Raw genomic sequence first — 27722 nt, forward strand, 5'->3', positions numbered from 1 at the left:
TTGAAGCTACTTTAAAATAGCAACGCCGGTCTTAGCGGTTGGATTTTATTTCGTTTAATTCTAATGCCGCATTTTGGACATACATGGCCGAGAGGTGCAATGGCTGAAGACAAGAGCAAAGCAGCTAGGTGGCACAGGAGCTCCGTGAACCCGGCCAGGAGGTGGGCAGCAGCCTGCAGGAGAGTCCCTGCTGCTGCTGAGCCCACCAGGAGAGCGATGGTTGGTATCAAACTGCTGGAGCCCCTCTCGGTCCAGCTTTGGGGGGGCAAGGTGGGCGACTAGTTTAAAGCCCTACCAACCACCCCTCCCCTTCCACTTCTTAGGCCTGCTGCTAGTCAAGTTCCAGGAGGACTTACAGACAGACGGACAGACAGACGCTGCACCTGAGCCAAAACCTCCCAGTTTGGTCCTGTCTCATCAAGGCAGGTCTGCTGAAGCTGGCCATGCTGTCTTGTGCAAATAGCTGTGGGCCAAACCTGTCCTGGAGCTTTTATTTTTTTCTTTTTTAAATAGCGCAGAACAAAAGCATGCCAGAAAGACACGCTTCTGTCAACACTTGTGGTCCACAGGCTGCCTTAAAGAGCACCCCCTTCCCTCGAGCCACCGGTGCGACTGCCTCGCGTTTATTCCAGCAAACGCTAGCTCTGAGCTGGGTTTCTCCTTGTTTGTCCCCAGTATTTCACAGAGGCAGCAGACAGGTCAAGGCTGCAGACGAGCAGAGAGACCACAGATAACTGGGTCCAGCAGCAAAACGAAACAAAATTGGAGAAGTCAAAAGACATCAGAAAGCTGAGCGCTTTGAAATGCATCCATGGGAACTTCAAACACCAACCCCAAGCCCATCAGGCCGTCCTGAAGACTGGCTTAAGAAAAGGCAGAGCGGGATTTTAAGGCACTTTGCAGTAATCTTCCTCAGTTTACCACAGTGCAATGCTTCCCCTTGCAGATGAAGTCCCCAGACAGCTCTGCTGGTAGGACGTCTGCAATGCCAGATATACGTAAATACATACATCTGCTCCTGCCAGGCCCTCGCATCACCACGAGCAGCCGGCCAGCTGGGGGGCAACTGCAGACTTGGCAGAAGTTGAAGGCCTGAAAGATCTTCTCCTGAAGGTCCAGGGAGCAGGACACCCCACATCTTTCCGTGGAGGTGGGAGACTGAAATCAAATAGCTTTTAAAAGCATCTGGTTGAAGTGAAATGCAGGCCATCTCTGTGGAGTTTAAAAGGAGTGCCTTATTCTGCTTTAGCTCTAATCTCTTCGTAATCAACTTAAGACAAATTTATCTTAAGCCAGATTTACATCTGTTAAGAAGGATCCACGCAGCCTTTTGCTCCAGAACTGTGGTACTGATTTTACGGAGGCATCCACTATTTTAAATGGCTGGAACAGTTTGCAGAAACCAACTGAAGACCAAAGAACAAGCCAGTATTACGCAGGTATTCATTAACCTTCCTCCAAGGAGTGGGAAGCTTTAAGATACACCTCAACTCACAGCAGGGAGGGAAAGATCAAGGATTACAATACCAGAACTTGCTCACAAGCCCCTCACCACTGCCTCTATGAACAGCGACGTGAATCTGGGACCCTGGGAGATGCCAGCCATGTCGGGTGTGTTGTCACTCTGAACAAGACCTGCCTCAGGAGTCGAGCACAGCATCAGCATGTAAAACACCATCCAGCTATTAACTGCTGTCCCAGTTCCTCATAATTAAGCAAGATTAACAGATAGTCCCAGCAGCCACCAGTATTAGTAGCTCAGATTTGTTTCCAGTAAGACTATAGATCAAGTGGCTGAGAAAGGTTTAGGCAACAGCAATTACCTTTAACAGCACTCTTGAAAGTACAAATTCCAATAATTTATGTGCTTCAAATCCATTTGTTACATACACTGCACCACTGCTGTTCACTTGGCATTTAAATTTGCAGGAAGAGATGAGCTCTCAAAGGATTTAGTGCTTAAGGCTGTTTTACACCAGAGTCCTGAGCATCTACCCACTTCTGTACTGGGCTTTTACACTGGTTTACATAACTCAAACTGGGGTCGAGGGTGAGGGAGAGGAGAAGAAAAGTGTGAGGGCAGGAGGGCAGGACTACTGATCTGTTAGAATATGGATTATGGGAGTCTCAAAGTAGAAGCAGGCACGAGTTTAAACTTCTGTCAAGATGGCAGAAGTAACTACTGCAGTTCTTTGTACTCACAGCAATAGATGTTGTTTCCTAAGCATTGCTACACCTCTAAAACCGAAGGACACTCACACTGGAAGGTGAGAAGAGGAAGAAGCACTCTTTGCTCGGGACGCATGGTAGTTTGCATCCCCACCTCACCAGCATTCAGCATATATTCAGTTCAACACCTGTCACACCTGTTACACCAAAGAAATTTAGTTTCAGCTGCAAATATTAACAGATCTAACTTCACTGATTCAGAGCAGTGACCGCCACGCTGACTTTCATGCTAGCAGAAGTTACCTTTCTTCCCACCCAAATGTAATAGTCACATCTCATTTTTTTTTAATATAAAGCTAAACAGTCAGTGCTGGGAAATTAAAACAAGTAGAGACAAAAATACTTCTAGGAACAACTTTGAGCCAACAGGTTTGGCACAGAATCACACCTCTTAAACACCTAGATCTGGGAGAAGTAAGCAATAATTAACTAAGAACCTGCCAGCTTGCAACAATCTTCCCTAACCAAGCCTGCAACCTCCTGGTTGCTCCCCTGGGTTCTCTGTATTCTTATACATGGTGTGTTCTTACACACAGCCTTCTTTCCCAAGGCTTTTGATAGCATGGGTGGGAGAAAAAGGGAAAACCTGATCTTTTCACCAAACATAGTATGAAATCACACACCCATCTTCCACAATAACAGTGTTAAAGGAGTATTCCTTCCTCCTCCTCCAATTTCAACTAAATGCATTTTGAGACTCCCACTAAAGTGGAATTATTCTTTACTGTCAAAGCTACATAGAGACCTGGTATTGACTGTGACAACTGGAATAGACAATAGTTTCAGGGAGTGCTATAAAGTTCTCCAAGGGTTTGAATCATTTAAACACATTAAATATTTTGTATCCAAGGTACCGTGATTTTAATCTGCAGAACTCAGCTCAGACGCATCTGCATTCAGCAGTTTCCACTGAAGGAGAGTTGTCAAGTCCCAACCCTTTCAGAAGTTGTGGTCCTTCGTATCCGAGATCAAGGTCAGTCTAAACCTGTGACTCAAAAACACCTTACCATGCTCTTCAGGGAAAGACAGTTTGAATTCAACACAATTTACAGCCAGGGAAGGGAAAATAGTCTTAGATTTGACCATCAGTAACCTTCCATTTAGGAAAGAATTAAACAAGATGCAAATCACATTAACTTGATCAAATTCCTGTTGGATGTTCTTAGGGGAACTTCTCCGCCTGCAATCCAGCAGAGTTAGTCCTTAGCATCCAAAGCAGAATTACTTGGACTTCTTGAAAATTGTTGAAGTCTGGCATAATATAGTGTCAAGCTCCTACAATGCTGACAAACAATTGATCACTTCAACCTAAACAAGACTTAACAGGCTGCGAAGTGTTTCAGGTAGCTGGAACAGCATGAAGCATTTTGTAACCAGTGATCAGGTTCTTGGACTAAGTGCTGACAATGCGTGAATGAAGAACAGCAACAAGACTTAACAAACATGATTAGTATTAGCTTTGTTATAAATATATTATATACATTCAAACATCACATTAAAATATTATTCCATTACACCAGAAGAGATTAAGGCTTTATATTATTTACAGAAACAAGCAAGCACCTTAAAAAAAAAAAAAAAAAAAAAAGAACAAAATACCAGTCATTGACATTTCCCTTCTAACATTACAAGTTTGATACCTTGAGCTCTTTAATACAGCTATTTGCAATGTGCCCAATGCTAGAACTATTTTAAACATTTATTGTCAGGGTAGGAAACACTTAACAGAAGACTCATCAGTGAGCACTCCACATGAACAAATGCGAGCATGTGTTGTACTGGGTGCCCTCCCTCTCCGCAGAGGCTTGTTAAGTTGAAGGCTTATGCAGAAACGGTTTGCTCAATTCCACGTAGATAGTAGAACAATTTTATTTTAAGGGAAGCTGAAGACACTTGAGGATTCGTGGCCCACTGGTGGAGTGGGATTCTCGAAGTCTGTTCCACATCACATCAATTAGATTTAACATGATAGCGAAGACAGAGCTTTATCAATTACTAAGTGCATTGAACAGTGATGATTTTATAGGCTTCCATTACTCTGACACACTGGTTTCATGCAACGTATTTGGACTCAAACATGAAGTGACAAACTGTTGTCACCGTTCCCCCTATAGGTCATAGGCAACAAGCTATTTTTGAAGTGTTAAATGTTGATACAACACACGTTTACTATGCCACCATGTACCAATGGAGTGACTGTCCTGCCTTCTGGCTTGCCTGATAGCCTTATGAGATACAGTGATGAAGCATTTTCTAAGATGTAAGCAGACATGGCTAAACAGAAAGGTGCTCGGTAAGAGTAATCATCTTCATTTCAAGTATTGTTTTAAGAATTAGTTCTTTTCATTACAGTCTGTGTTAGCACTTTTTTAGTTTGTGCTTTAGAGTCTGTTATTTCTTTGCAGGTCTTGAATTTGGCTGATGGCTTTTTTTTTTTTTAAAAAAAAACAACATTGGCAACAAGTTAAGGATTGCAGAAGGCTGGCAAAAGTTATTTAATTTTCTGAGCCCATTTCATATCATCTGCTCTTGGCTTCTCCCCAGTAACTCCTTGGATAATGTTCTCCAAACACCTCCAGAATCTTATCTTCTCTAATGGATAGTTCAGCCAACCTAAGTGATTGCAAAGGAAGAAAAGGATTAGTTTATCATAGCACCCAAAGTTCAATGCCTCACAATGTTTATTTCATAACATTCTTTTAATTAAACACAAGGTAAATGTAAGGGGAGTTCAGAACTGGACTACTCTATGGCCATTGCAAAGCTATCAGAAAACAGACCATCAAGCTGAATGATTTGTGCTAGAAGCAAGACATTTGTATTAGTAGCACCTTTGAGTATTGAAATTTAAGGAACCAAACAAAACCCCCAACACAACAATTTCAGCTATATTCGCCCAATTAGTTTCCCCATCAACAAAGCCAGCTCAGCTTTTCCCTGCGTTTCTCATTAGGGCGTACGGCAAGAGAGTAAATACACACAACATGGCTCTGACATCTCAAATACATTATCAATGCCACGGTTTTTAGAAAAGAAAAAAAAAATAATAAAAAAAATTAAAATAAAGATTTCTGTTTGGGACCTAAACAGCACTAAGGCTCAGCAAAAAAAGCAAAGTTTTTTCTCAAACAAAGCCTCACGTTTAGATAGTTCCAACATCAGTTTTCATTTCTAAGGTACTTAAATGTGACCTTGGGCAAAATTAAAGTTTTCGTAACTGATTACTAACGAAGCCTCTGATGGGGAAATCTTGTTGTAGTACCATGCTGCCTTTAACAGCAGCTGACATAGGACACTTTCCGAATTAAAAGAGCAGCACCACTAGCAGCACGCTCCCAAAGCTGTACAATTGTACAACTCTGCTATCAGGGAGCTTCTGCTTCCCAGTAACCAGAAAGGCTGTAACAGGGTGATGCGGGACAGGCTTTTACCATTTTATGTAAAAACGGCAGTAAGTGCCATCACGCTCCGCATGCAACAGGAGTTTAATGCATCTTTCCTAGCCTACAGATTTAGGGTATTTTGAATGCTTTGTAGAAACGTTGCACTCTACAGACTGTGAGGCTGGAACTCACACCAGCTTAATAGGCCTCACCCTGAATTCAGAAGAGCTTTATGCCTCAACTTTTAGGATACTTATTAGCACATTAACTTGATTTTCTGATACTGTATTTTGATGCCAACCTAACTACGTGTAACTGATAGGAGAGTGCACAAAGAAGCAATTTCACAGGGGTTTATTGCATAGTAATTTTAGGCCTCTGTTTTATTAAACAGTTGTCCTGGTTTCGGTTGGGATAGATTTAATTTTCTTCCTAATAGCTGGTATAGTGTTATGTTTTGGATTTAGTATGAGAATAATGTTGATAACACACTGACGTTTTTAGTTGTTGTTAAGTAATGTTTAGTCTAAAGTCAAGGATTTTTCAGCTTCTCATGCCCAGCCAGCGAGAATGCTGGAGGGGCACAAGAACTTGGGAGGGGACACAGCCAGGGCAGCTGACCCAAACTGGCCAAAGGGGTGTTCCATACCGCGGGATGTCATGCCCAGTATATAAACTGGGGGGTACTTGGCCAGGGGGGGATTGCTGCTCGGGAACTAACTGGGCATCAGCTGGTGAGTGGTGAGCAATTGCATTGTGCATCACTTGTTTTGTATATTCCAATTTGATTATTATTATTACATTTATTATTACCGTTATTATTATTATTTTCTTACTTTTTTTTCCCCTCCACTGGGGGAGCTTAGTTGCTGGCTGGGGTTAAACCACAACAATTGTAAAACTAGGAAAACCAAAAGGAATCAGCACTGGGAAATGTTATTTCCCTGTAGAAGTTTTCCTACAACCAGGAAGAGATGGATGTACACAGGGTTATATTAGTTATCCCACACTTGGAGAACTGTTCCATAAGCACATGTTACACTTCACTCATGTACATTTCTGGAAAACGGAAGACAACAAAACCAAAGGAGAGGCAGGAATGAAGAAGTTGTTACCACAATGGAAACTGTGAGCTAGCAGCAGCAGTTCGTGTTAGAGGACAGAGCTAAAACGCAGGATAAGCACAGGCAAGCCTGGAACATGGGAAAGCTGCCGCAGAGCCAGCTCTGCCAGGTTTGAGTACCATCCCTACAGCGGTGACACAGCCAGCAGAAGGGAAACAACTGTTCTTGCTGGCGATGTCTTGGACTACATGTATAGCTATTGTGGGACAGAAATACTAAAGGGAGAGAACGTTCAGGATATTCACTGCTGAAAAATACCATATTTCTAGAGAGCTAGATTGTTCCTAATCAGACACAACTACAGCTTCAACAACCTACTGAAACAGGCGCTGTTTTCAACCACTTTCACTAGTTGGACATGACCTTCTCTAGCTCACTTGCGATCCGGCAGCTCCACTCAACTCACTGTATACTGGTGCCCTTTAGGAAATCAGCCCATGCAATTCTCATTAACACAGCCATCACCCCTCAAGGAATGGATGACTCCTTCCTGGTGTCTAAAAATGGCAGTCAGTCCGAAAGCTTTAACACTGGGAATGCCAGAAAGCTCCGTTATCTGATACCTTCCCTGGCAATGATACAGTGGCAGACATTTAGGTACACAGGTCAGCTCTGAAACCAAGTATATTCTATGGACTTGGCTGTCTACTCTGAAGTCACTAACAAGTGCATTACAATAACTAGTCCTATTTTATTCTGTATAGGCCCCTTTTAAATAGCGTATTGATTGCGTATTTCTGTCTGCCTCCTCACTTCTACCCTAGAATAAAGAGAATTAGGGCTGCAGAAACACTTTCCTCCACTGGAAAATCCAAGTATACAATCTATCATGCTGTGTTATGCTAGGCTAGTACAGTATGAACACTTATAAAAAGTATGGAGTGAACAGAAGCACATGCTGAGGTTTTTTTTTTAATAAGAAAAGCCACAAATAGCCCAAGACTGCTAATAATGGTCAAGTTTAAACTTTCAGGACATAATAGGACTGAAAAAAAGCTCTTAGGGTGGCAAGAGTTTTGTCAAGTCACATTTTGTCAAGTTATGCTTCTTAACTGTACTGTGTTTTTACATGACATTCTGGTTATCAGAACTAGATTTGTTTCTTGGCAGAGATTTCAAAACCGACATAAACTGTTGGTCAAAGCCAATGACAGAATGAAGAACCAGAGTGGTTTATTTCCAGCTGTTTCATTAATTTGATAACTTATTCAGGATTGCGCAACACTGGTGACTGAGTATACCCCACCTGTACAGTGGGCATACAATTGAACATAGACATAAGAGGAACCTAAAGCCAGTTTTCTGCAAGCCTGTTCACTCCTCTGCCCCAAATCAGAATGAATGAATGCTGAAAATTCAGAAGCCTTGCTTTAGAAATGAGCCTTCAAGGTAAGTTGCACTTGCAGATGATAGGCTCTTTTGAAGGAACAGCACCTTTAATGAACAAAATCCATTACCAGCATGAGATTACCAAGGTATCATGCGATCGGATCTCAGTACCACTGACTATCCTATCAGGCTGAAAGTTAGCTTTTAGCAAATCACAAATCTTCCCCCCACATTTTTTACGCAACAAAACCAACTACAGTTTTGCTAAGAGCTTGTGCGGCTAAGAGCACAGTTAACTTCACCATGTCATTTTCTAGGTCTTTTAGAGGCTGTCACTAAATTACATCTTGCCAGGTGAATTGCACTAGACTACTGAAGAGAGCTTGCAGTATGAACCAGGTGGCAGTACCAGTTGTAATGCAGAAGTACGTCTCGTGTGGAGACACATGATGGATCCTGTGATGCTTCCGTGGCAGGATAACATGCCAGTCCTGTAGAAATATGACCCAGCGTGGAAGACCAAAGTACGTGTGAGACCACTTGTGAATCTGGTTCGTCATGGTTATGAAGATGATAAGGGCAAAGACATAACACTCCCAAGGACATGTTTCACATAATGCCTCTGCAAAACAAGATATGTATCTTTAAATACCATTTATGAAAAGGTAAATCACTACTAGGAAAATGAAGTCTTGCCTAGACAGAGGTGCCTGGTGATGGAGGAACTAACAAAGGCCTCAACGAAGCTGCTTTGGCAGAAGTGTCACAAGAGCCAGTGAGCCATAAGCAATTCCAGAATGTCACAGGACAGGCTGGTAAGTGCCAACGTCTGTCAACTTGCCATAAACAGGAAATCAAACTCTGAGTTTACCATCTATAAAATTAAATTAGTTCTTTAATTCTTGCACTTCTAGTTTGCAAATAAAGTACTTTTACACAGAGATGAAGCATTTTTATACACTTTAGAACAATGAGTTTCCCTATATGCACACAGTTTGATCCCTCTTACAAAAACAGTATTTACTGTAACTTCTAATGCTTCTTTGCAAGACTCTTCAGCCACAGATGCTCTGCTGAGCTAGAGAATCTAGCTGTCCCACCTTCCAGTTGCCCCACTTTCAAGAAGAAAGTTTCCTTCCCTCCTCCCAGGAGCATCATGCTTCCAACAGCTATTACTTGTCATCTCGCATTCATTGATTTCTCCTAGCTTCACACAGACAAATGTTCATTTAATTATCAACAAAAATGCTAAAGATGCAGAAGTCAGAAGTAACAACTTACCTGGGGAAAAAGAAACAAATTTGTACGCCATGTTTGCCAATGGGACTAGTGTCATAAAGCAGTTGTCTCCATTGGTCTCTATAAAATCATGTCTGGTAATTGCTGTAGGGTCAATATGATGTTCTCTAAAGGGTCTGATGAAAGCCTGAAAAAAACAAATTGATAAACACGACACCATGGCTCAATAATGATCTTGGAAAGAAAAATATTAAAAAAAAAACAAAACCAAAAACCTCACATGCATTCAAATCTGATGACAGAGTTTAGGAGAGTTCCATAGTACAAAGCACATAAGCAGGATTCAAACTTTTGAGATGAAAACATTTCAGATAATTCAATTTACACTTGCAAAGCAATTCAGTTCCCAGACTCAAATCCAGTTTTTCATTGCTTTTCAGTTTTATTCTTCTTAATTTTCACTTAGGACCTTTAGTCTCTAGATCTCATAAACAAAGCATCAGCATCTTAATTTCACAGACAAAATAAGCCTGTGAAATTCACAAATACCAGTCACTTGCTAAGCAGCATAAACCAAGAAAACACTAAAAAAAATTGAAAATTCAGCCTAACATTTTGTATAGGCTACAGATGACAGCATTAGCAGACTAAATGCAAGTTAAATGACTAGGCAAATCAGCGTAAGTCAAAAAGACTATGCAAAAGTCTCCTCTAGGAGTAGATATCACATCTGAAAACACAATCTCAGAGGAGACAGAACAAAGGTGATAGGACTGGGACAGTAAAACAAATATACTTGTTTGCCTTAAACACATACATCATGCACAGTCTATGCAAAGATGTCCTGTGCATAGGCTCCTGCAGTGCCTTTTTGTTTTGTTTTTTTTTTTTTTTTAAACTACGGTCCAGATACAGGGATTCAAAGACTACTAAGTCTACTGAAGGTGAACAAAAATAAGCCTAAACCCAACAATCTTAATTCTGCTGGTTTAGTTCATGTATTTCTGGATAATTACAAGGAATATCCCATATACATTTTTTTTTTAAAAGAGATCCTCCCAATAGAGCACTGTGAGGAGTAATAAATGGGAGCCATGAAGAAGTTTATTTTAAAAAACAGATTATTGCTTATTATAGAAGTCAGTGCACCCTCCACTAAGCATCTGGCATTTGTAGCTGTATTGGGTTTGCGTAGCAAGGTTTTGGTAGCAGGGAGGCTACAGGGGCAGCTTCTGTGAGCAGCTGCTAGAAGCTTCCCCCATGTCTGATAGAGCCAAGGCCAGATGGCTCCAAGACGGACCTGCCGCTGGCCAAGGCTGAGCCCATCGGCGACAGCGGTAGCGCCTCTAGGAGAACAGATTTAAGAAGGGAAAAACAAAGTCGCTGCACCACAGAAACCGCAGCCAGAGAGAGGAGTGAGAACATGTGAGAGAAACAACCCTGCAGACACCAAGGTCAGTAAAGAAGGAAGGGGAGGAGATGCTCCAGGCACCGGAGCAGAGATTCCCCTGCAGCCCGTGGGGAAGCCCATGGTGAGGCAGGCTGTCCCCCTGCAGTCCAGGGAGGTCCACGGGGGAGCAGATCTCCACCTGCAGCCCAGGGAGGACCCCACACCGGAGCAGGTGGGTGCCCGAAGGAGGCTGTGACCCCGTGGGAAGCCCACACTGCAGCAGGCTCCTGGCAGGACCTGTGGCCCCATGGAGAGAGGAGCCCACGCTGGAGCAGGTTTTCTGGCAGGACTTGTGACCCCGCGGGGGACCCACGCTGGAGCAGTCCGTGCCTGAAGGACTGCAGCCCGGGGAAGGGACCCACACTGGAGCAGTTCACGAAGAACTGCAGCCTGTGGGAAGGACCCACGCAGGAGAGGTTCATGGAGGACTGCCTCCCGTGGGAGGGACCCCACGCTGGAGCAGGGGAAGAGTGTGAGGAGTCCTGCCCCTGAGGAGGAAGGAGCAGCAGCAACTGATGGCAACCCTCATTCTCCATCCTCCTGTGCTGCTGCGGGGGAGGAGGTAGAGAAAATTGGGAGTGGAGTTAAGCCCAGGAAGAAGCGAGGGGTGGGGGGAAGGTGTTTTCAGATTTCTTTGGGTTTATTTCTTATTACCCTACTCTGACTTGATTGGTAATAAATTAAATTACTTTTCCCTAAGTTGAGTCTGTTTTGCCCATGACCGTAATTTCTGAGTGATGCCCCTGTCCTTATCTCGACCCATGAGCTTTTCGTTGTATTTTCTCTCTCCTGTCCAGCTGAGGAGGGGAGTGACAGAGGGGCTTTGGTGGGCACCTGGTGTTCAGCCAGGGTCAACCCACCACAGCAGCTGCAGATGTATTATACACCTCAAATCTAAATCTTCAGTCATCATCATTCTAATACTACTACATTTACAACAGGGCCCAGCAGCACAGAGAACTGTAAAGATTCCTTACTGAAGCATCTTCATGTTTTACAAAACAGCTTTTAGAGTCTAGCCACAGGAACAATTTGCCACAACTCTGTGTTTATTGGCCTTTTTGAAGATCTAGACTAGTCTAGCCAGGTTTCTATGTTTGTGGTATCACAGGCCATTCCCACAGTACCTTGGGAAGGTTTGCAAACACTGCTATTGCAAAACTGTGTGCAAACCTTAAACAAGGTGATAACATGGAACAGTGTCACCTTGCACATGTCACCTAGGGCAAGTGTAAACATAACACTTTACCAGCAATATACCATGCCATTTAGCAGCAGAGGGTTCTGGAGGTGGGGGAGCTGGTTACAATGGCAAGACTGCAAGAAGGAGACAGCTTATATACGCTGTCCAACACAGCTGGGAATACCGGAAGCATTTCAGAAAAGTATTTCTTAACTTTTTCTAGCTTAAGGATAAAAATCTCAAACCTTTCCAACTATGGGTAGCTCCACAGATCCCCAGGTATCTGCTCCCCAGTGAAATAATCCTGATAGAAAGTCAGCCGTAATAACTCCTGCAACTTGAATGAGGAGAGAGATAGTTAGATATACACAAGCATTTTTATTGATGTATTCACATTTTATACTCATTTTACAAGTTTACTTGTTTAGCTACCTCTTAGATATTTGCAACCACATGAGATCTACCCAATCTGAATAAACATAAGGCCAGGCAACTAGAAAGAGAGGTTAACAAGACACCATTTGGGCAGTTACAGTCTTCATTAAATCTACAGCAAGATTTTGTGTGTAACCCATCTTCTACAGAAGAGCTTGACAACTCTTCGCAATTGCTGGTATGGAAAAATACTAGTAAGTTAGAACTGAATCACTCAGATCTGCCTACCTTCTTCTTCAGTAGTGTTTAACACATTACTTGGCTATAAAATAAATAGCTGCTAAAGCCATTCCAACAGATAATACTATCTATCTGCAGACCCTTCCTCTTCTCCCTTGGTCTTTTATGTCTGTAAACAAGAAGCACTGAACTGCAATGACTACAGATAAGCACTAATTAAGAAGCCACTCCTGGGTACAGCAATACTATTTACAAAATAAGACTGGAACATCAAACAACTTCCAAGACTGTGGCATCTGCAAAGCTATAGGCAAGGCCCCCAAAACCATGCTAACGATTCTCTGTATGAGACACTGTACACTTGCAATATTTGCATACTAAGTTAGATACATCATTAAACAGAATTTGTTGCAACAAGTATAAAGATTTTTCTAGCTGCCAACCACAATAACTTTAAAACTGTTGTCAAGTAAAGGCGATTTTCGGTTCTCGCACGTAACATCCCATTTTTGCCTTCACGTTCTGGATAATCTATCTATCTAAGTTTCTGACCAATCCTGACATTTAAAAGTAAGGACATAAGACATGTTATTTGATCAGAACACCTGTATATTTTCCAGTTAGTCATAGATCTGTCGGATGGTGTTTAACAGACACCTATAACTCTTCACCTGCAGAAGTCGTCCGACTCTCAGGTTGCTAACCCCTTCAGTAATGAAGTCTCCAACACAGTCTGAGATACACTCCTGCATGAGCTCTACTGCCAGGCTCTTCATGCTTTTGATGATGAAAATTCAGAGAAGATTGCCAAAGAAGTTCCCTTGGTTTTAATGGGGAGGCCAGGGGAATGTGGGAGCCACAGCACAGCAATGTGGCTACAGCAATGCAGCAAAGAGCGAGATACTGCCTTGGGACCTCTACGCTTGAGGGATTTAGGACTGTCAGACCCTGCCCTTCAACGAACAGAAACACCAGAGGTACCAGTTCAAGCCTGCACACCTTGCTCTAAGCACGTTTCAAGAGGGATTAACCAGGTCTAGATGGAGTCTAGATTTGCTGAAGAATGAACCAGACTAAGAATGGGGATCCTTTTTCACCACAGTGCCATCCTTCCAGGTTAATAAAAATATCAGAAAGATCTTTCTGTTCGTTTTTTTCTGAGATCAGCCACCCAGTGAATATGTATACAAGCATACTTGGTGATTGTGGAGCCAGCATTCAGGCTCTGAAAGGGGAAAGCAGCACACACTTCTTACCTGCAGGTCTGGTTAAAAGAATTCTGTAGAAGCATGACCCAGATTTCAAAATAGCTACTGCGGACTGTGCAAATATGATATACCTGGGAATTGATAGCATCTGATATCAGTGCAAATCCCTCAAAATCATATACAAAGTTCATGCCAATTAAAGCACTATATACTGATCTTGCAGTCTATTGTTAAATGAGTCACAGCAACAGGAATACAAAGATGATGTGTTCAAAACGTATGTTTCAAAGCAGCTCAGTTAGCAATTCCCTACTCTCATTCGGTGCTCGGAGCAAAAAGCACAGTCACTTACTATTGGCATGTCTGGCAGTTCTCAGAGAAGCCTCTGAGTCCATGGAAACCACAGAAGTAATCACAGGGCCAGATCAGAGTGGCTGCAACATAGCTCTTTAGTTTTCCCCACTGATATTTACAAAAATCGGGTTGTTTACAGAAGTCACCCATTGTAACATAGTCTTTGCATCAGAAACAGCAGGCAGTTGCAAAACTAGAGGCAATGCAGGAAATTGATTTTTTGCTCTGCCTACCTCACCAACTCTTCTTCAGATGTCTGTGAAGCTAGAATTCCTGGCTTTCTCCTCCGCTAGCCAGCATTTGTTTCTCTATGTGTCTGAAGACCTTCTTCAAGCACAGCTTCTTATTTATATTGAGGCTTTTTGTGATGCACAGGTACCCCTCTGCCTGGTAAGCTGTTAGGCAAGACAATTCCAACTCACTTGTAACCCAACCCAAAAGTTAAAATTATTAGTATACTGGTTCACCTTGCTTTGACTCCAAGGCATCTTGTTACTCCTCCCTTTCTCACAGAAGCTCAAAAGCAATCCGAGATATGCCAGGAAATAAAACAAGAAATGAGCATCTTTCCCCATAAATCACACAACTTTTATTTACCCTGGTCATGAGCTGGACTTTGCCCGATTTTCCTACTCCAGTCAGGATACTTAAGTCAGCTGCCTTGACAGTCCAGTTTAATGAAGTTCTTGTAACATTAGCAGGATTGCTAAAGAGCAGGTAATTTTTAGAACATGAAAAAGGACAAGGTTGTTTTGTAACTATTGATCAAACGCTTTTCATCTTCAGGGCACAGCAGTCACCTACAGTGCATGCAGCACAGCGTATTTCAGATATACCCCTCCTTGTGGTTACATTTTGCTTAGCTGATCCCTCACCTCTGTAGTCCTTCCCCCTGCCTTTTGTTTTCAAAAAGGGAGAAGAAATAAAATCGGGATTAGTGTGGCACCGTTACTACACCAAAAGGCTTTCCTTCCGTATTATAAATCAATATCCACTGCTGAATCCACCATCTAGTTGGCCCAAACTCTTAAATACAGCAGGACACACTTCATCCTTTATGTATCACCTTATGATACTGAAGACAGCTTATTTTTTAAGCAGTAAATTCTGCACACTTGTTTTTGTTTCAGACCACACATGTAAGCTACAGTGAGACAGGGTGGAGCACAATAGCTTTTTAGATCTGCACCTAGCAGCTGAAAGAGCAAACAGCCTTGATTCAGGGGGAAGACAGCCAAACAACACTTCGCTTTACAACAACTAAAATGCCATTCTTGCTGAGGTAATCACCCTATTAACCCACATCGCCTCCAGCACTCTGCATTATCAGAGCTTGAAATAACAGCAGGAAGAACAACAAAAATAGAGGCAAAATACTGACAGTTCAATAGATTATTTTGCATGTTACTTTGATGTCTGCTGGTAGAAAGCTAAGAGGAAAGAATGAAGGGTGCCTGAAGCAGTGCATTATACTAAGGCAATCTGAAAAAAACCTAACTACCAGAAACCGTATTTCAGCTGTATTGCAGAAGGGCTGGCTTACTCTTCAGCAGTTGTGTACGAGGAGTTGTAATAAAAGAGCAAAAACTGTACCAAAGGCTAGACATGACCAGCATCGTAACACTTAGTTTGCAACCTGTCTCCAGACTCAGAAGGCACATCAGCCAGCAGTGAATTGAACTCGATATTCTCATATACCTAGCTAGCGCTGCCTTTAGTTAAAATGGGAAAACCAACGCACAGGTGTTCAGCTACTTCTGTAAGGTGGTGTAAGATCCTGATGCTCCTTCATCAGGGTTGGGAGGGTGAGATAAGATTGACAGCCCTGAACATGAATCAAGAGTTAATCACAAAGTCAGAAAAAGCAGGATATCCACAGTATAGATATATATGAACTGCAAACGGTAGATACACACACATTAGAAGCAAGATCAATAAAGCATTAGAGGAATACTGCTCTGAACACATTAGTGTTACTCCAGCCTGCCGAGTGGTGGGATCAGCCCCTCTATGGCTTATGTCTGAAGAGGAGGCGAGTACTTAAAAAACACAGGAGGAAGGGAAGAAGGCGTTGCAGTTAAGGAAGCTGTAGAACTTGCTCAGAACACCAGCATTTCTTTGTTTTGGAAGTAGACTGCTGAATCAGGAGAAAACGCCTAGCATACAGGGGGACCAAAGGTGTACAAACGAACTTCAACCGGTAGCAGATGTTTTCAAGTAAGCGAACACATGACTGACATCCGGATTTGCTAGCATGGCTGTTCTTTTCCAGCCGCTCCGTACTTGTGATCCTTCGCACGGGCATGCCTACAGGCAGAGCAGCACTCCCGGGACACGGCCGAGGAAGCAAGTGCCCCTTGCCTGAGTCAGGGGACGTGTCCCAGCACGACCGCTGCCACCCAGACGGACAAGTCACCTGCCGGGCGGTGGGTCGCAGGGCTTGAGGCTCAACCGGCCCAAACATATAACCAACACAAGGTGGCTTTGCTCCCGCTCGTGCTCTGTTCAGAAACCAGGTAATATGTAGGGGTTTATGTCACAGAAAAGCCTCCTCTTCCTTGCTTAAGTACCAAACTGAGAGATGACAACTCGCAACCTCCACGAAGGGCTGGCTTCCCTCGTGAGCGACTCGCACGTCGCCTCCTGCAACCCAGCTGCTCCCAGGCTCGAGTGGAAGGAAGCCAAATCAGAGCGGGGTATTTGAGGTACAAGGTGTTCAAGACAGAAAACTATTTTGCATGTTTCCAACAAAAAGTTGTACTTCACTGAAATTTTACAGAGCCAGGCGTAAGCCTGGCTTTGCATAGATAAGAGTTCTCAAATTATAACCCAGAAGCCTTACAGTAGAGCATATAGAGTTTCATATTTACTGTAAAAATTCAGTTAGAGTCTCTGGAGGAAAAAAAGAAAAACAAACCAGCATAAGATGTTATTAAATAACGTAACGCTATTGTGCAACATCGTTGAGAAGTACAGCCACTTTTAATCAGCAACTGTACAAACTAGTTCGAGCACTGAAGACTCAGAGGAATGGCTAATTCCACAACAGGAAAACTGGTTTCTAAAAAATCAATATGCTAAAGTGACAGCGGTTTGTTACTTACATGCTTATAAAAATAAAATAAAAATAAAATGCCTTAGTCATCCGCATTCTACGTTTAGCAGCTTTCAGTACAAAGAAGGCAGGGGTTTGGTACTGTGGCAAGTTTGGAGGCTACGAAAATAATCCCTGAACATTTCAACAAGTATAAGAAGTGTAGCAGCTTAAAAGCAAAAAAGAAGAGTTAATAATTTTGGCTATTTAAAGCTGAGAAACATTCAGTCAGAACTGAACCTAACAGTGCAAGTAAGCAGAGAGCACAGCTGAACTATGAAATAAAAGGTGGTCCTGGATATTTTATGTATTATATATAGTAGTTACATTACATTATAACTGGGTTTTCAAATAAGCTATGTCTATCATACATGCGCTCCAGAGATGGGAAAAGTCTATCCTAAATCACACAAGCTTATTTTGCAAGATACAGCAGACATCTCTTCTCCTTCCCCTGTATGCTCCAGTCACTCCCCACCATGGGAAAGTCCTATAACCCACTGCCTCCCAGCAATGCCACCTGAGAACGGGCCACATCTCTCACCTCACCTCTAACTGTGACAGACCTGAACGCCAGCCTCAGGGCAGAAGCCACCCAGCTGGTGACACTGTCAGAAGCTACCAGTAAAACGAGATCCCCAGGGAATCAGGGTATGGTCTCCCCTGAACAGCAGCAGATCCTAAAGCAAATATTCATCTACCAAAAAGCATGACTTGGCTAAGAATCACCACCTGATAAACTTAATGATAGGAACTGCCAAATTTTATTTTCATGTCTTTAGTCTTAGTCTATTAGCACAAAGTAAGCTATTCCTACTATTTCTCCAGCTGATGGGAGTGCTTGCGAAGCACCTGGCACATTTAAATGACAAAATCCTGACAAATTTACCTAGGCCTCAGGTTCTTAAACAAAAAGTACCACTGTGTGTACTTCTTCCCGAAAATGCATTACTAGAAAAAGCAATTAAGCCACCCCAGAGGAAAGTGCTTAAAAGAACGGAGAACAATGGATACTAAATGATAACAAAGAGCAAATTTCTCCTCACTAACAAAAAAAAAAAAAAAAAAAAGACCCCAATACTTTCATTAGTATGACTAATCAAACTAATCCTCTGGTTTCATCCATTTAAAGTGCTCCCAGGAAAGAAGCAGGGTGAGCTCAGCTCTCGGGAGCACGGGGCAGTTCCGTGCATGCAGGATGGACCCAGAGGAGGCCCAATACCTGACCGCTTGCCTGGCGGGGACATAAGCAGTCATAATGCTGGTTTTGCTCAAGGCCTGCGCTCTCTCACCGAAGCTGATCGCTCTCGCGCCACTTGCTGTAACCCACTCCACCAGGGCAACACTCCCAACACGTGTTTGTGTTTTGAAGTGCAAGAGGCACTATTCTGAGCGAATCGGGGCCACCGAGACCCACAGTTCTTAAATCCTGGAGCCAGAGTCCCCTGCAACTTTAAGAGAGCCCCTGACAACTCAGCAAGCACACAGAGCTTTCTTTGTCCCAGACCCTGCTGCTGACATAAAGGGCAATAGCACGTCCACTGCCCACACCAGTGGGAAAGCACAAGCGGGGCTGTACCACCAGCTTCCCTCCGCTACCAGGGTAAGTGGTCTCAGGCAGGGAGAGGGGCTCATCTCCACCCCATCAGGGTACAGCCTTCACCCACCCTGCCCGAGAACAGCCGCTAGCGCGCTTGAGAAGTTCGTCCCCTAATCCACGTTTACATGAAGAACAGGCAACTGGTGCCAACACCACCTGCCTGAGTGCAAACGAGCAACTGCACTCCGTAATTCCGCTTTCAAGGCCAACAGCCTCCGGCATCCTTTGCTGCCAGAAAGGCCTAGAGCTCCTGAGTTAACACACACACACCTACTACAAAATGGATCAACAGAAGACAATGTAATACAAATTGTGTCAGTGCAATGCAATTTTATTTGTGCAATACAAAGCGTAACAAAACGCAGAATCAAAGCTTTGCCTATTTAATCACAGCTTGTGGAGTCTCCATCTTTAAGAGATGATACAGTTTAGGATGGACAACACAGTTACCTACAGCTATGAAGTAAGTGATACTTAGAAGTAACTGAAGTTACTTTGGGGGGGGTGGGGTGTGGGGGGTGGGGTGTGTAAGACAGCAGGCAACAAAGATTTGGCTTATTTGGACCAACAATGAAGTAAAGGATAATTTTGCTTTGTTAACTGAGGTTTCCCTGGTGTCATTTTGAGGACCTTTTAAATCAAAATTTCAAGTGGAAATTCATTTTAATGTACAAAGCAAATCCAAAGCGAAGTGACATGGTCACAGTTCTGTCTCTTGCTGTAGGGCAGCAGGACTTTGAAGCAGCTGATCCACATGCACAGCAGTCCATTTCATAAAGCAATGATGGTCTCTAGAGTGCTTTTACTCCAAGGTGTGCCAGAGCTTTCATATGTATTACACGCTCATCATTGGCTCTGCAAAGCAGCTAACCAAGTGCAGCTCTACAGAGTTACTCAAGCTTGAAACAAAAAGGTTTTGGATCTTGATCAGAACAAGTTTCTGTTTTGAAAGTGAACTAAGCCATTTCTTTCTGCACGCTCTCTCTGGCTAACCCACAACATCTGCAATAATGAACCATGTACCTCAAACAGGTTTAAAAAATTAGCTTCCCATCTCTCAAGTCAGCAATGATTAATTTTACCTTGTGTTGTGTCACGAGATGTTCTAAAGATATCTGCCCTACGCGGGGCAGTTCCTACGAACATAAAGAGGTTACAACACAAACTTAACTGTTTTGGTTTTTTTTAGGCCTCAATAAACCATATCTATTAAGAACAAACGTGGCTGCTTATGATAAAAGTCAAATGTCAGAAATAAGTCAACCAGTTTGGAAAAAAGGCTTTCAAACCCTATACGAAGATATGAGGAGGGAGGCAAAAATGAAAACCAGAACCCATGGTGTAACTTGCCAAACTTTTTATCTAGATGCTATTAATATACCACCTATATATACACAACTCATGTATATTGAATAATATGCTGAACACCACAAACTCACCTGAAGGTATAAGAGCTTTCAAGCCTAATCCTACATGTTTTGGTGAGGCTTTTCTGCTTATCACACAAGTAATACTTATGCCAGCCTTGTCCCCAGCACTACTGAGCTTCTATTACAGTGCCAGAGGCCGCTCTGGTTCTGCAGTACTGCTAGGGTGGTGTCCCACTGCAGCAGGACAGTTCAGCTGCAGCTGAAAAAAATGCAGGTATTAAACCTCCATCACACCCAACCTTCCTAACCAAGGCTGCCCTGGAGTTAACCGTGTGCATGCAAATAAAATACTGAATTCAAATCTGCATAATTGCTAGCTTGCACGAAGAGGAAAATTTTCATTGCACCTCAGCAGCAGCAGATACTCAGAATAGGGCGTGACTGGATTTAACACAGAAACAACAAAATATATCCATCCTCTGTCCTCTCTCTTTTTTTTCTCTTTTTTTTTTTTGATAGCGAGGAGGAGAAAGGAATTGCCTCATCTCTGCTAAACTAGCCTGGAAGACGAGAGACTAGCATGCCTTTTCCTTTCCAGCAAGATCATCTTTATTCAGCAGAAAACCACCCACTTCAAAAGGTATTCTAAAACAACACCATAAAGTTCTCCCCTCACTCCACAGTGTGAGTACCCGTAGGTGATTCAGCACAGCAAATGACAGCATGCCACATGAGTTCATTTCTTAGCAGACTGCCTGCTCACATCAACAAGGAAGTGAGTGCTTTCGGACTGCCAGCAAGAGGAGGATCAGATCTTTTTTGTCCCAAGACTTTCTAGGTTAAGGTATTTACATTATTACCCATGTTACAATTACATGTGCCTTTAAAGGCATGCAAAAAGAAGATATAACACTGCCTTTAGTTATAGATATAGGGTTTAAGTTAGGTGAAATGATGCAGAAGATTCAAACTACTCCCTATTTCTTAAAAGAAAATACATATTTACATAAGAGTACACAGGGGTCCCAACAATGCATCTTAACAGGTCTGTGCAGCCGATCAGATCCAGCCCACAAGGATCACTGATCACTTTCAGATTTCCAAAGAGCTGATGTGAACTTGATCAACAGCTATGTATTTAATTAGCAGAATGTTTATTTTGTGATCTCAACTCAAAAGTCAATATTCCAATCTAAGCTTCAGGAAAGCTCTCCATAGGAACACATCTGACAATGTTTGTGACTTAATAGTCCCTTTCTTACCCATTGTACTGCATGCTGTATTTACGAATCAGGACATTTATGGAGATGAGTTTCACAGAACTTAACAAAACCTAATCATCACTGGGAATTATAGACATCATTCACACTTTACCTGGAGAAATAATGTATCGAAGGAAGACAGCAAAACAAGATAGCGTGCAGCATTTATTATTTTATTGCACTTATTTTTGTACATATTATCAGTTATTTCCACACTACTTTATTTACACAGAATCCAGATTCTGCTACTTTAATCATTCACTACAACTTAAATAATATTATCAGTGAATTGGCTGCTTTATCAGTTAAACTGGTAACCAGGATATCAGAGGACTCAAGCTTTTATCAATATTAACTTTGAGATGAAAGCCAGTTGCAAACAGACTGTCCTACAGGTTAACCATCATTACTGATTCTCTTGTCTACATCTGTCCTCATCATAATGGAGCAGTTCTCATGCCATGTTCTTCTCCATTCCTCCCAACACCTCCTTCCACCTCATCAGCTGAGAGTAGGCAAGACTAAATTAGCCCAATTGAGCTGGTATGATTCATAGTGGGAGGACACTGCTCCCCCTTAGCCCCAATACAAAGCCAGTAACCTTTAAACAGCCATCAGGAATTGCTACTTCTCAGCTTTGGCAAAAATTCATAGCATCTATCATGCATCACTGTTTGAATTTGCTGTTGTGCTTTTGCTTCTTTTTTTTAAATCATTAGCAATTTACAACAGTGATTAAGAACAAGTACCATTCTCTTCTAAAACATACAAGACTTCACACAGTTTATAGAAAAGTTACTTTTTATTATAAAGCATGGAAGCTCAACACCTGTAGGTAGCTTATACAGTGTCCTAATGAATGACACCATTTGTTCTCCTTTCAGTTAAAAAGGCAATTCATATACAAATACGTAAATATTTATACACACCCAACACAAGAAGTTAATATTGCATTCAATATGCATCGCAAGTACAGCAGACAACTGGTGAAATGCTGAGTTACTATTCTCTTCCCTCTCTCATCCCATATTGGAAGTTTACCAGAAAGTTATGAAAGGTATGCCTTGCAGATCTGACTCTTCCGATTTCTAAATTTAATCCTCTTTCCTTTTCCGACATCCCCTCCCACACATACATACACGACCACGCAGCGACCAGTAACATTTGCTGCCCAGATAATGCCAACAGACTGAATCAGCCACAGATGACCACCTGCTTCAGCTCAGCCTGCTCCACTGCCCTCTCTTCTGCCTGTTCTCAAGAAAGTTTCTGTGCAACAGCATTTCAATACTATTCTAACACCACAAGACTCAGGTAAACACTGATATGTTTTGCTCTGAGTGTTAAGCAACGTTCAAGTTGTACACAGGTTTAGGCTTTGAATGATGTAATGAATGCTGCGGAGTCCCTTTTCACCCCCAGCTTATTCTGAGGCAAGTTTTTCCTTCAGCTAATTCCATGCAAGTCCTGATTCTATCAGTAAAGCTGCACAGCATCAAACTAGAATCCTTTACTAGTTCTTCCTCTCCTTCACTGAAAAGGTGAAATCACCAACTCACACTGCATCTAGACCAGCTAGCTCTGTACTGCCAAGATCCAGCCAACTTAAATACCTCTACACAACTAAAGCAAATATATGAGACCGAGTTTGCTTGCCTATGCTTCCAATCGAACAAAATCCTAAGAGACCAAGAGTCACTTTTATTACCACAAGAAAAAGCTGCAACTTTTCTTATATTGCTGGAAAAAACCGTCATCATTCAGGATAAAGGCCAAACTTTACATCCTGACATGAAAGCATAATACTCTAAAATACTTGGGTTTAGTTACCAGTCCCAAGAAATCAAGCCAGTTTGATGCCTGAAACACCTTTTGTAAGATTTCTCTTGGGCTTTTGCTTTCTGAAAAGTCCTTGTAAACATTTTTTGTTGATCAATGCATTTTGTTTCCAACTCTGACAGTCTTGACAGCTATTTTCCTTCTCAATAGTCCTGACACTTGCAACGACTATGTAAAAACACCAAACATAAGTAGCTACTTTACAAACTTCACCCTTGAGATACTGCAAAGCCACTGAAATAAAAGACAGAAAGCAGTAACAATTTTTGCAGGTGGTCTCAGTTTCGGAGGCACTACAATTGCACGCACACGCACAAACGACCCTCTCCCTTTCCAATAATGTCAAGCCTAAAAAGATCACACATTTGTTTCCACCATTACAACAGTCTTGCCTTGTTCACAGCAGTGAACAGTTCCTACTTACATATCCCAACAATAACAGAGGGTGTGTGTTCCAGTCGCAAGTAGAAGAGAAGATTGTAAAAATTGAAACAGATAAGAGAGAAGCATAAGATGACAGAGATCCATTCTTGTAGTCTCTTTCCTGTTGGAAAAAAAAGGAAAAAAACATGTTTTACTTTTATCTGAGGGGACATTTTAAAGTCTGAAATAATACAGACAGACTATTCTACTGCCTGGATGACTCACACCGTTTGTCTGACAGGGAACTGAAACAGAAACTTATTTATCCATGGGAGCTGTACATATTTTGTTAAATGACATTCCTCTTCCCCAAGCCACTACTAACCCCTTCCCTCTGCCCTTGCCCAAATACCAGGGACAAATTAGACATCATCTCATTGTCCTAGTTTCCTTTCCCCTGTGGTTGCTGGCATAATGTTCCTGTGCATCACATCTTTTTTCATATTTGCATTTCATTCAATATTCAGTGTTGTTGGTATGGCTGAATCTGGGAGCCAATTTCTGGTCTCAGATGCCCTGTAGCTAAATCACCTTATGATCTGTAACACTTAAAATCTCAGAGCTTGTAAATAAAGCTGTTGTACTAACAGGAAAAAGCATCATCCTGTATTTGGTGGCCCCAGAATTGCCTTCCTAACATCGCAAGTATACTTCTTAAGCTTGCTTACTTAACTCCTGCTCTTGTCTTTGCCTTCCTGCTCCCAGGAAGAAGGCTGTGACCTCTCAGCCATTCTTGAGATGGCAAGAGACAGAATAAGCAAAGAGAAAGAACTGGCACAAATTCTCTCTTGCTGTACTTTGCTGTACTACTTCATACCTCTACAAAAACCTCATTTATTGCCTATAAAAAGAGAACAGACACATCAGAGTATGGTAACGCTTTGAATATTCAGATCAGCAGCAGAAAGCTTCTGCCTGTCAAGCGCTGCTAGAGCCTCACAAGGCACTGATGCTGAGAGCAAGGGAACGCTCAGTGCAAGACCCGTACGGATTAAGGCATCAGAAACAGACCCTTAATGCCTAAATCCAGGAAGGAGATCCGAGCTGCCACCTTGGCCCAGAAGGGCCCTGGCTGTAGTTAGCTCTTTACACGCTCAGCAGCAGACAGGTCAGTCTTCACCTATTTTAGGGGGCCAGTCAGCACAGCTGTCTCCTGCCCAGGGCTTCCCAGAGCAGTTAACCCTGCAGTCCATCCCCCACTCCCCTCCTGCAGCCTTATACACTTTGCACCACTCGAATTTGAGGCAAAGCAACATGCAGGGGAACAATCAGGAAGGACTACACACGAGGTGCACGTCCTCCCACAGGAGCAGAGGCATACTCACATGCCTGGCATGCGTTCAAGACAGGAGCTTCCTTCCTACTACTCCTCTGTGTTGACCTACTGCCTGATCAAATTTCTCCTCCTAAATGCTAAATCAAGTCCTTCTTCTCCACTATACCATGCAATGAAAAGGAAACTAGGAACATCGAAGGAGGATCAGTATTATCCCCAATCTGCCTACAATGCAATATTTTAAAGAAGCGTGAACAAAGACTTTTACAGTTCAGAGTTTTGTTCTAGAAACGCGTATATAAATTAACATCCTCCACGGTAGCAGAGGAGAGAATTGTAAAATTAAATTAAGACACAAGAACAAGCATATTTCAAGACAGCATCGGGTCACAATGTGGGAGATTCTATAAAGAGATCCCTGGAGTAACAAAAATAAGAGTTAATTAACACTCACTTCCTGCATAAGAAACCCACAGCCTGATTAGAGGAGCTAAGTGGGCAGATCCTCACAGAACAATTAGCTGACTGCAGGAAACACTAGGCTCCTTACTAGCAAGTCCCACGAGTTCAGTTTATGCAAACACCACTGTACTCTGAACATAGGGATGCCAAGACGACTGTCTGGAGATATCCGAGTAGAGAAATGCAGAGGCTGGGAAGGTCAATCAGTCAAAGGAGCAGAGTCAGCACCAATAACTTGGGTTTAAAGAGCACTCAACTTTAAAAGTACGTCCCACACGAAGGACTAAGGCGCCAAAGCCACAAAGTACGTGCTTCAAGAGAGTCATATTGACTCTGCACAATTACGTGTGATCCCCGTTCATAAGAATTCAGTATTTCCACATCATGTGCTTCCACCGTAGCACATATTCTGACATTGTTTATGTAAGTTATTTATGTAATGCCACAAAAAAATTGCACATCTATTATCACAGCTCACTGCTGATAGATATCACTATGCATATACTACTTCACAGACTTCCCTGAAAGTTCCATCTACAGCTAAAGGTAAGGGTGGCAAATTGTTTGGGGAGGAAAAATCTTTTCCTTATGAGCCAGAGCACAACGCAATAGTACAGTTAGTGACTGCTCTTCTGTAAAGCGCAAGAATCAGTCACAGCCTGGATCAGGACTGCATATCTAGATCAGCTGAAAGACGTCACACACCACCTTCTCTCAAGGCAAGGAAGTGATGACCAATACCAGCTGAAATGGGCAGACTTGCCCCGAACAGTCTAGAAAACTGAAACCAGCTAATGCCTTTTGTTCTCCTACCATTACTTGGCTCCGTGCAAGTAAGAACACCTGCTTTTCCAGCAACTGCCTTGAATACGCAGGCTAAGCTGTTCAGCTGACCTGCTGGACACCGCGAGATGCTGAAAATGTGTCTTCCCTTTCCTAATCCTCCACCTGTGAAGGAATTCAAGGGCAAGAATACCTAGCATTGCTCACACCGTGAGCCAAAAAGCAAGTGACGCATTTTATTGTAAGGAGTTTCCAGTTATTTCCATAGCATAACCGAATAGCTGCTGTCACTTCGTTGAGCTCTGACAAAGAGCAAGCTTCAGGAAGACGAGACCAAAACGAAGATTCAAACGCCCCTCCGCCCCTTCCCGAGGCGCCAGGACTGGGCATCGCAGCGCAGCTCACCGACTAAGCGTTCTGAAGCGAAAGCTTCTCGCTACCGTGCTCAGCGACCAAACCTGTGCGCCTGCTTTTGGACGGAAAGGTTAACTTTCTGCCCGTACGTTTTTGAAGGGGAAAGCATTCCTCCCGGCCCGTTTCTAGTTTGACGACCTCCACCCCGGCAGCGCGGCCCGTTTTAAGGACCCACGCTCCCCCCCAGCTCTGCCCAGGCCGAGAGGAGGGCGGGCGGCACACCGACGCCGGGCCGCCGCCACACCGACGCCGGGCCGCCGCCAGCGTGCGGCATCCCACCGCCGACAGCCCCGGGCCGCCTCGCCCAGCAGGGCCCGGCCCGGCCCGGCCCGCTCCTCCGGGGCTCCCCGAAGCCGCGGCGGGAGGGGCCGCGCTGCCTCAGAGCGGCCTGCGGCGGGGGCGAGGAGAGCCGGGCCTGAGGGGAGGGGAGGTACCCGGCGCCTGAGGGGAGGGCGCCGGCCCGCAGCCCCCCGAGGGGAACCGCCCGCCCTCCTCCCCGGACGCCCCGCGGGGCGCAGCCCGCCGCCGCCGCCGCCGCCACCCTCACCTGGGGAGTAGAGCTCGGCCAGCTCGCGGGCCCCGGCGTGCTGCGCGCCCCACCGCCGGCTGCCGCCCTCGGGCTCTTCCGCGGCCTCCGCCCGGCGCGGGACGCTCTCGGCGGCGGAAGAGCCGCCGCTCGCCATGGCCCGGTCCCGCGGCGGCGGCGGCGGCTCCTCCTCCTCGTCGTCGTCGAGGCCGGCGGGCGGCGGCGGCGAGCGGCCCCCGAGCCCCGGCGAGGCGCCCGGCGCCAGCGCTGCGGCCCGCGGCAGCATCGGGAAATGGGGCCGCGCCGCGCCGCTGCGGCAGGCGGGGGGCGGGCGGTCGGGCGCGGTTAGCCACGCCCCCGGCACCGCCTCCCGCCTATCGCCGGCGCCGCCGCGCCGCCGCCGGGCCAATGGGCAGCACCGCCCGGCGCGGAGGAGCCAATGGCGCGGCGGCAGCGTCGCCGGCGCATCTGGAGGCGTCCCGCCCAGCGGGCCGCAGCTGGCGGCGGGAGCGGGCGGCGGCCGGGGCCGGGGCCGGGGCCGTTACAGGGGCCGCGGCCG

At 44.1% G+C, this 27722-nt stretch overlaps 1 protein-coding gene across 2 annotated transcripts; it reads right to left on the reverse strand.

The window, feature by feature from the left end:
* Nucleotides 1-3673: 3673 nt before the first annotated feature.
* On the reverse strand, nt 3674-27464 carry PEDS1 (plasmanylethanolamine desaturase 1). 2 transcript variants are annotated; one of them, XM_049816170.1, is made up of 6 exons: nt 27185-27464; nt 23704-23823; nt 12183-12274; nt 9347-9491; nt 8475-8687; nt 3674-4842 (listed from the first exon to the last, which is right to left on the reverse strand). In XM_049816170.1, exons 1-6 carry the CDS (start codon nt 27447-27449, stop codon nt 4721-4723), a joined length of 957 nt encoding a protein of 318 aa, XP_049672127.1. In that variant the 5' UTR covers nt 27450-27464; the 3' UTR covers nt 3674-4720. The 2 variants fall into 2 exon arrangements, with proteins under 2 accessions (XP_049672127.1, XP_049672128.1); XM_049816171.1 differs by lacking the exon at nt 23704-23823.
* Nucleotides 27465-27722: the final 258 nt, after the last annotated feature.

The sequence above is a fragment of the Accipiter gentilis genome, chromosome 14 (assembly GCF_929443795.1).
Source record: "Accipiter gentilis chromosome 14, bAccGen1.1, whole genome shotgun sequence".
NCBI classification, from domain to species: domain Eukaryota; kingdom Metazoa; phylum Chordata; class Aves; order Accipitriformes; family Accipitridae; genus Astur; species Astur gentilis.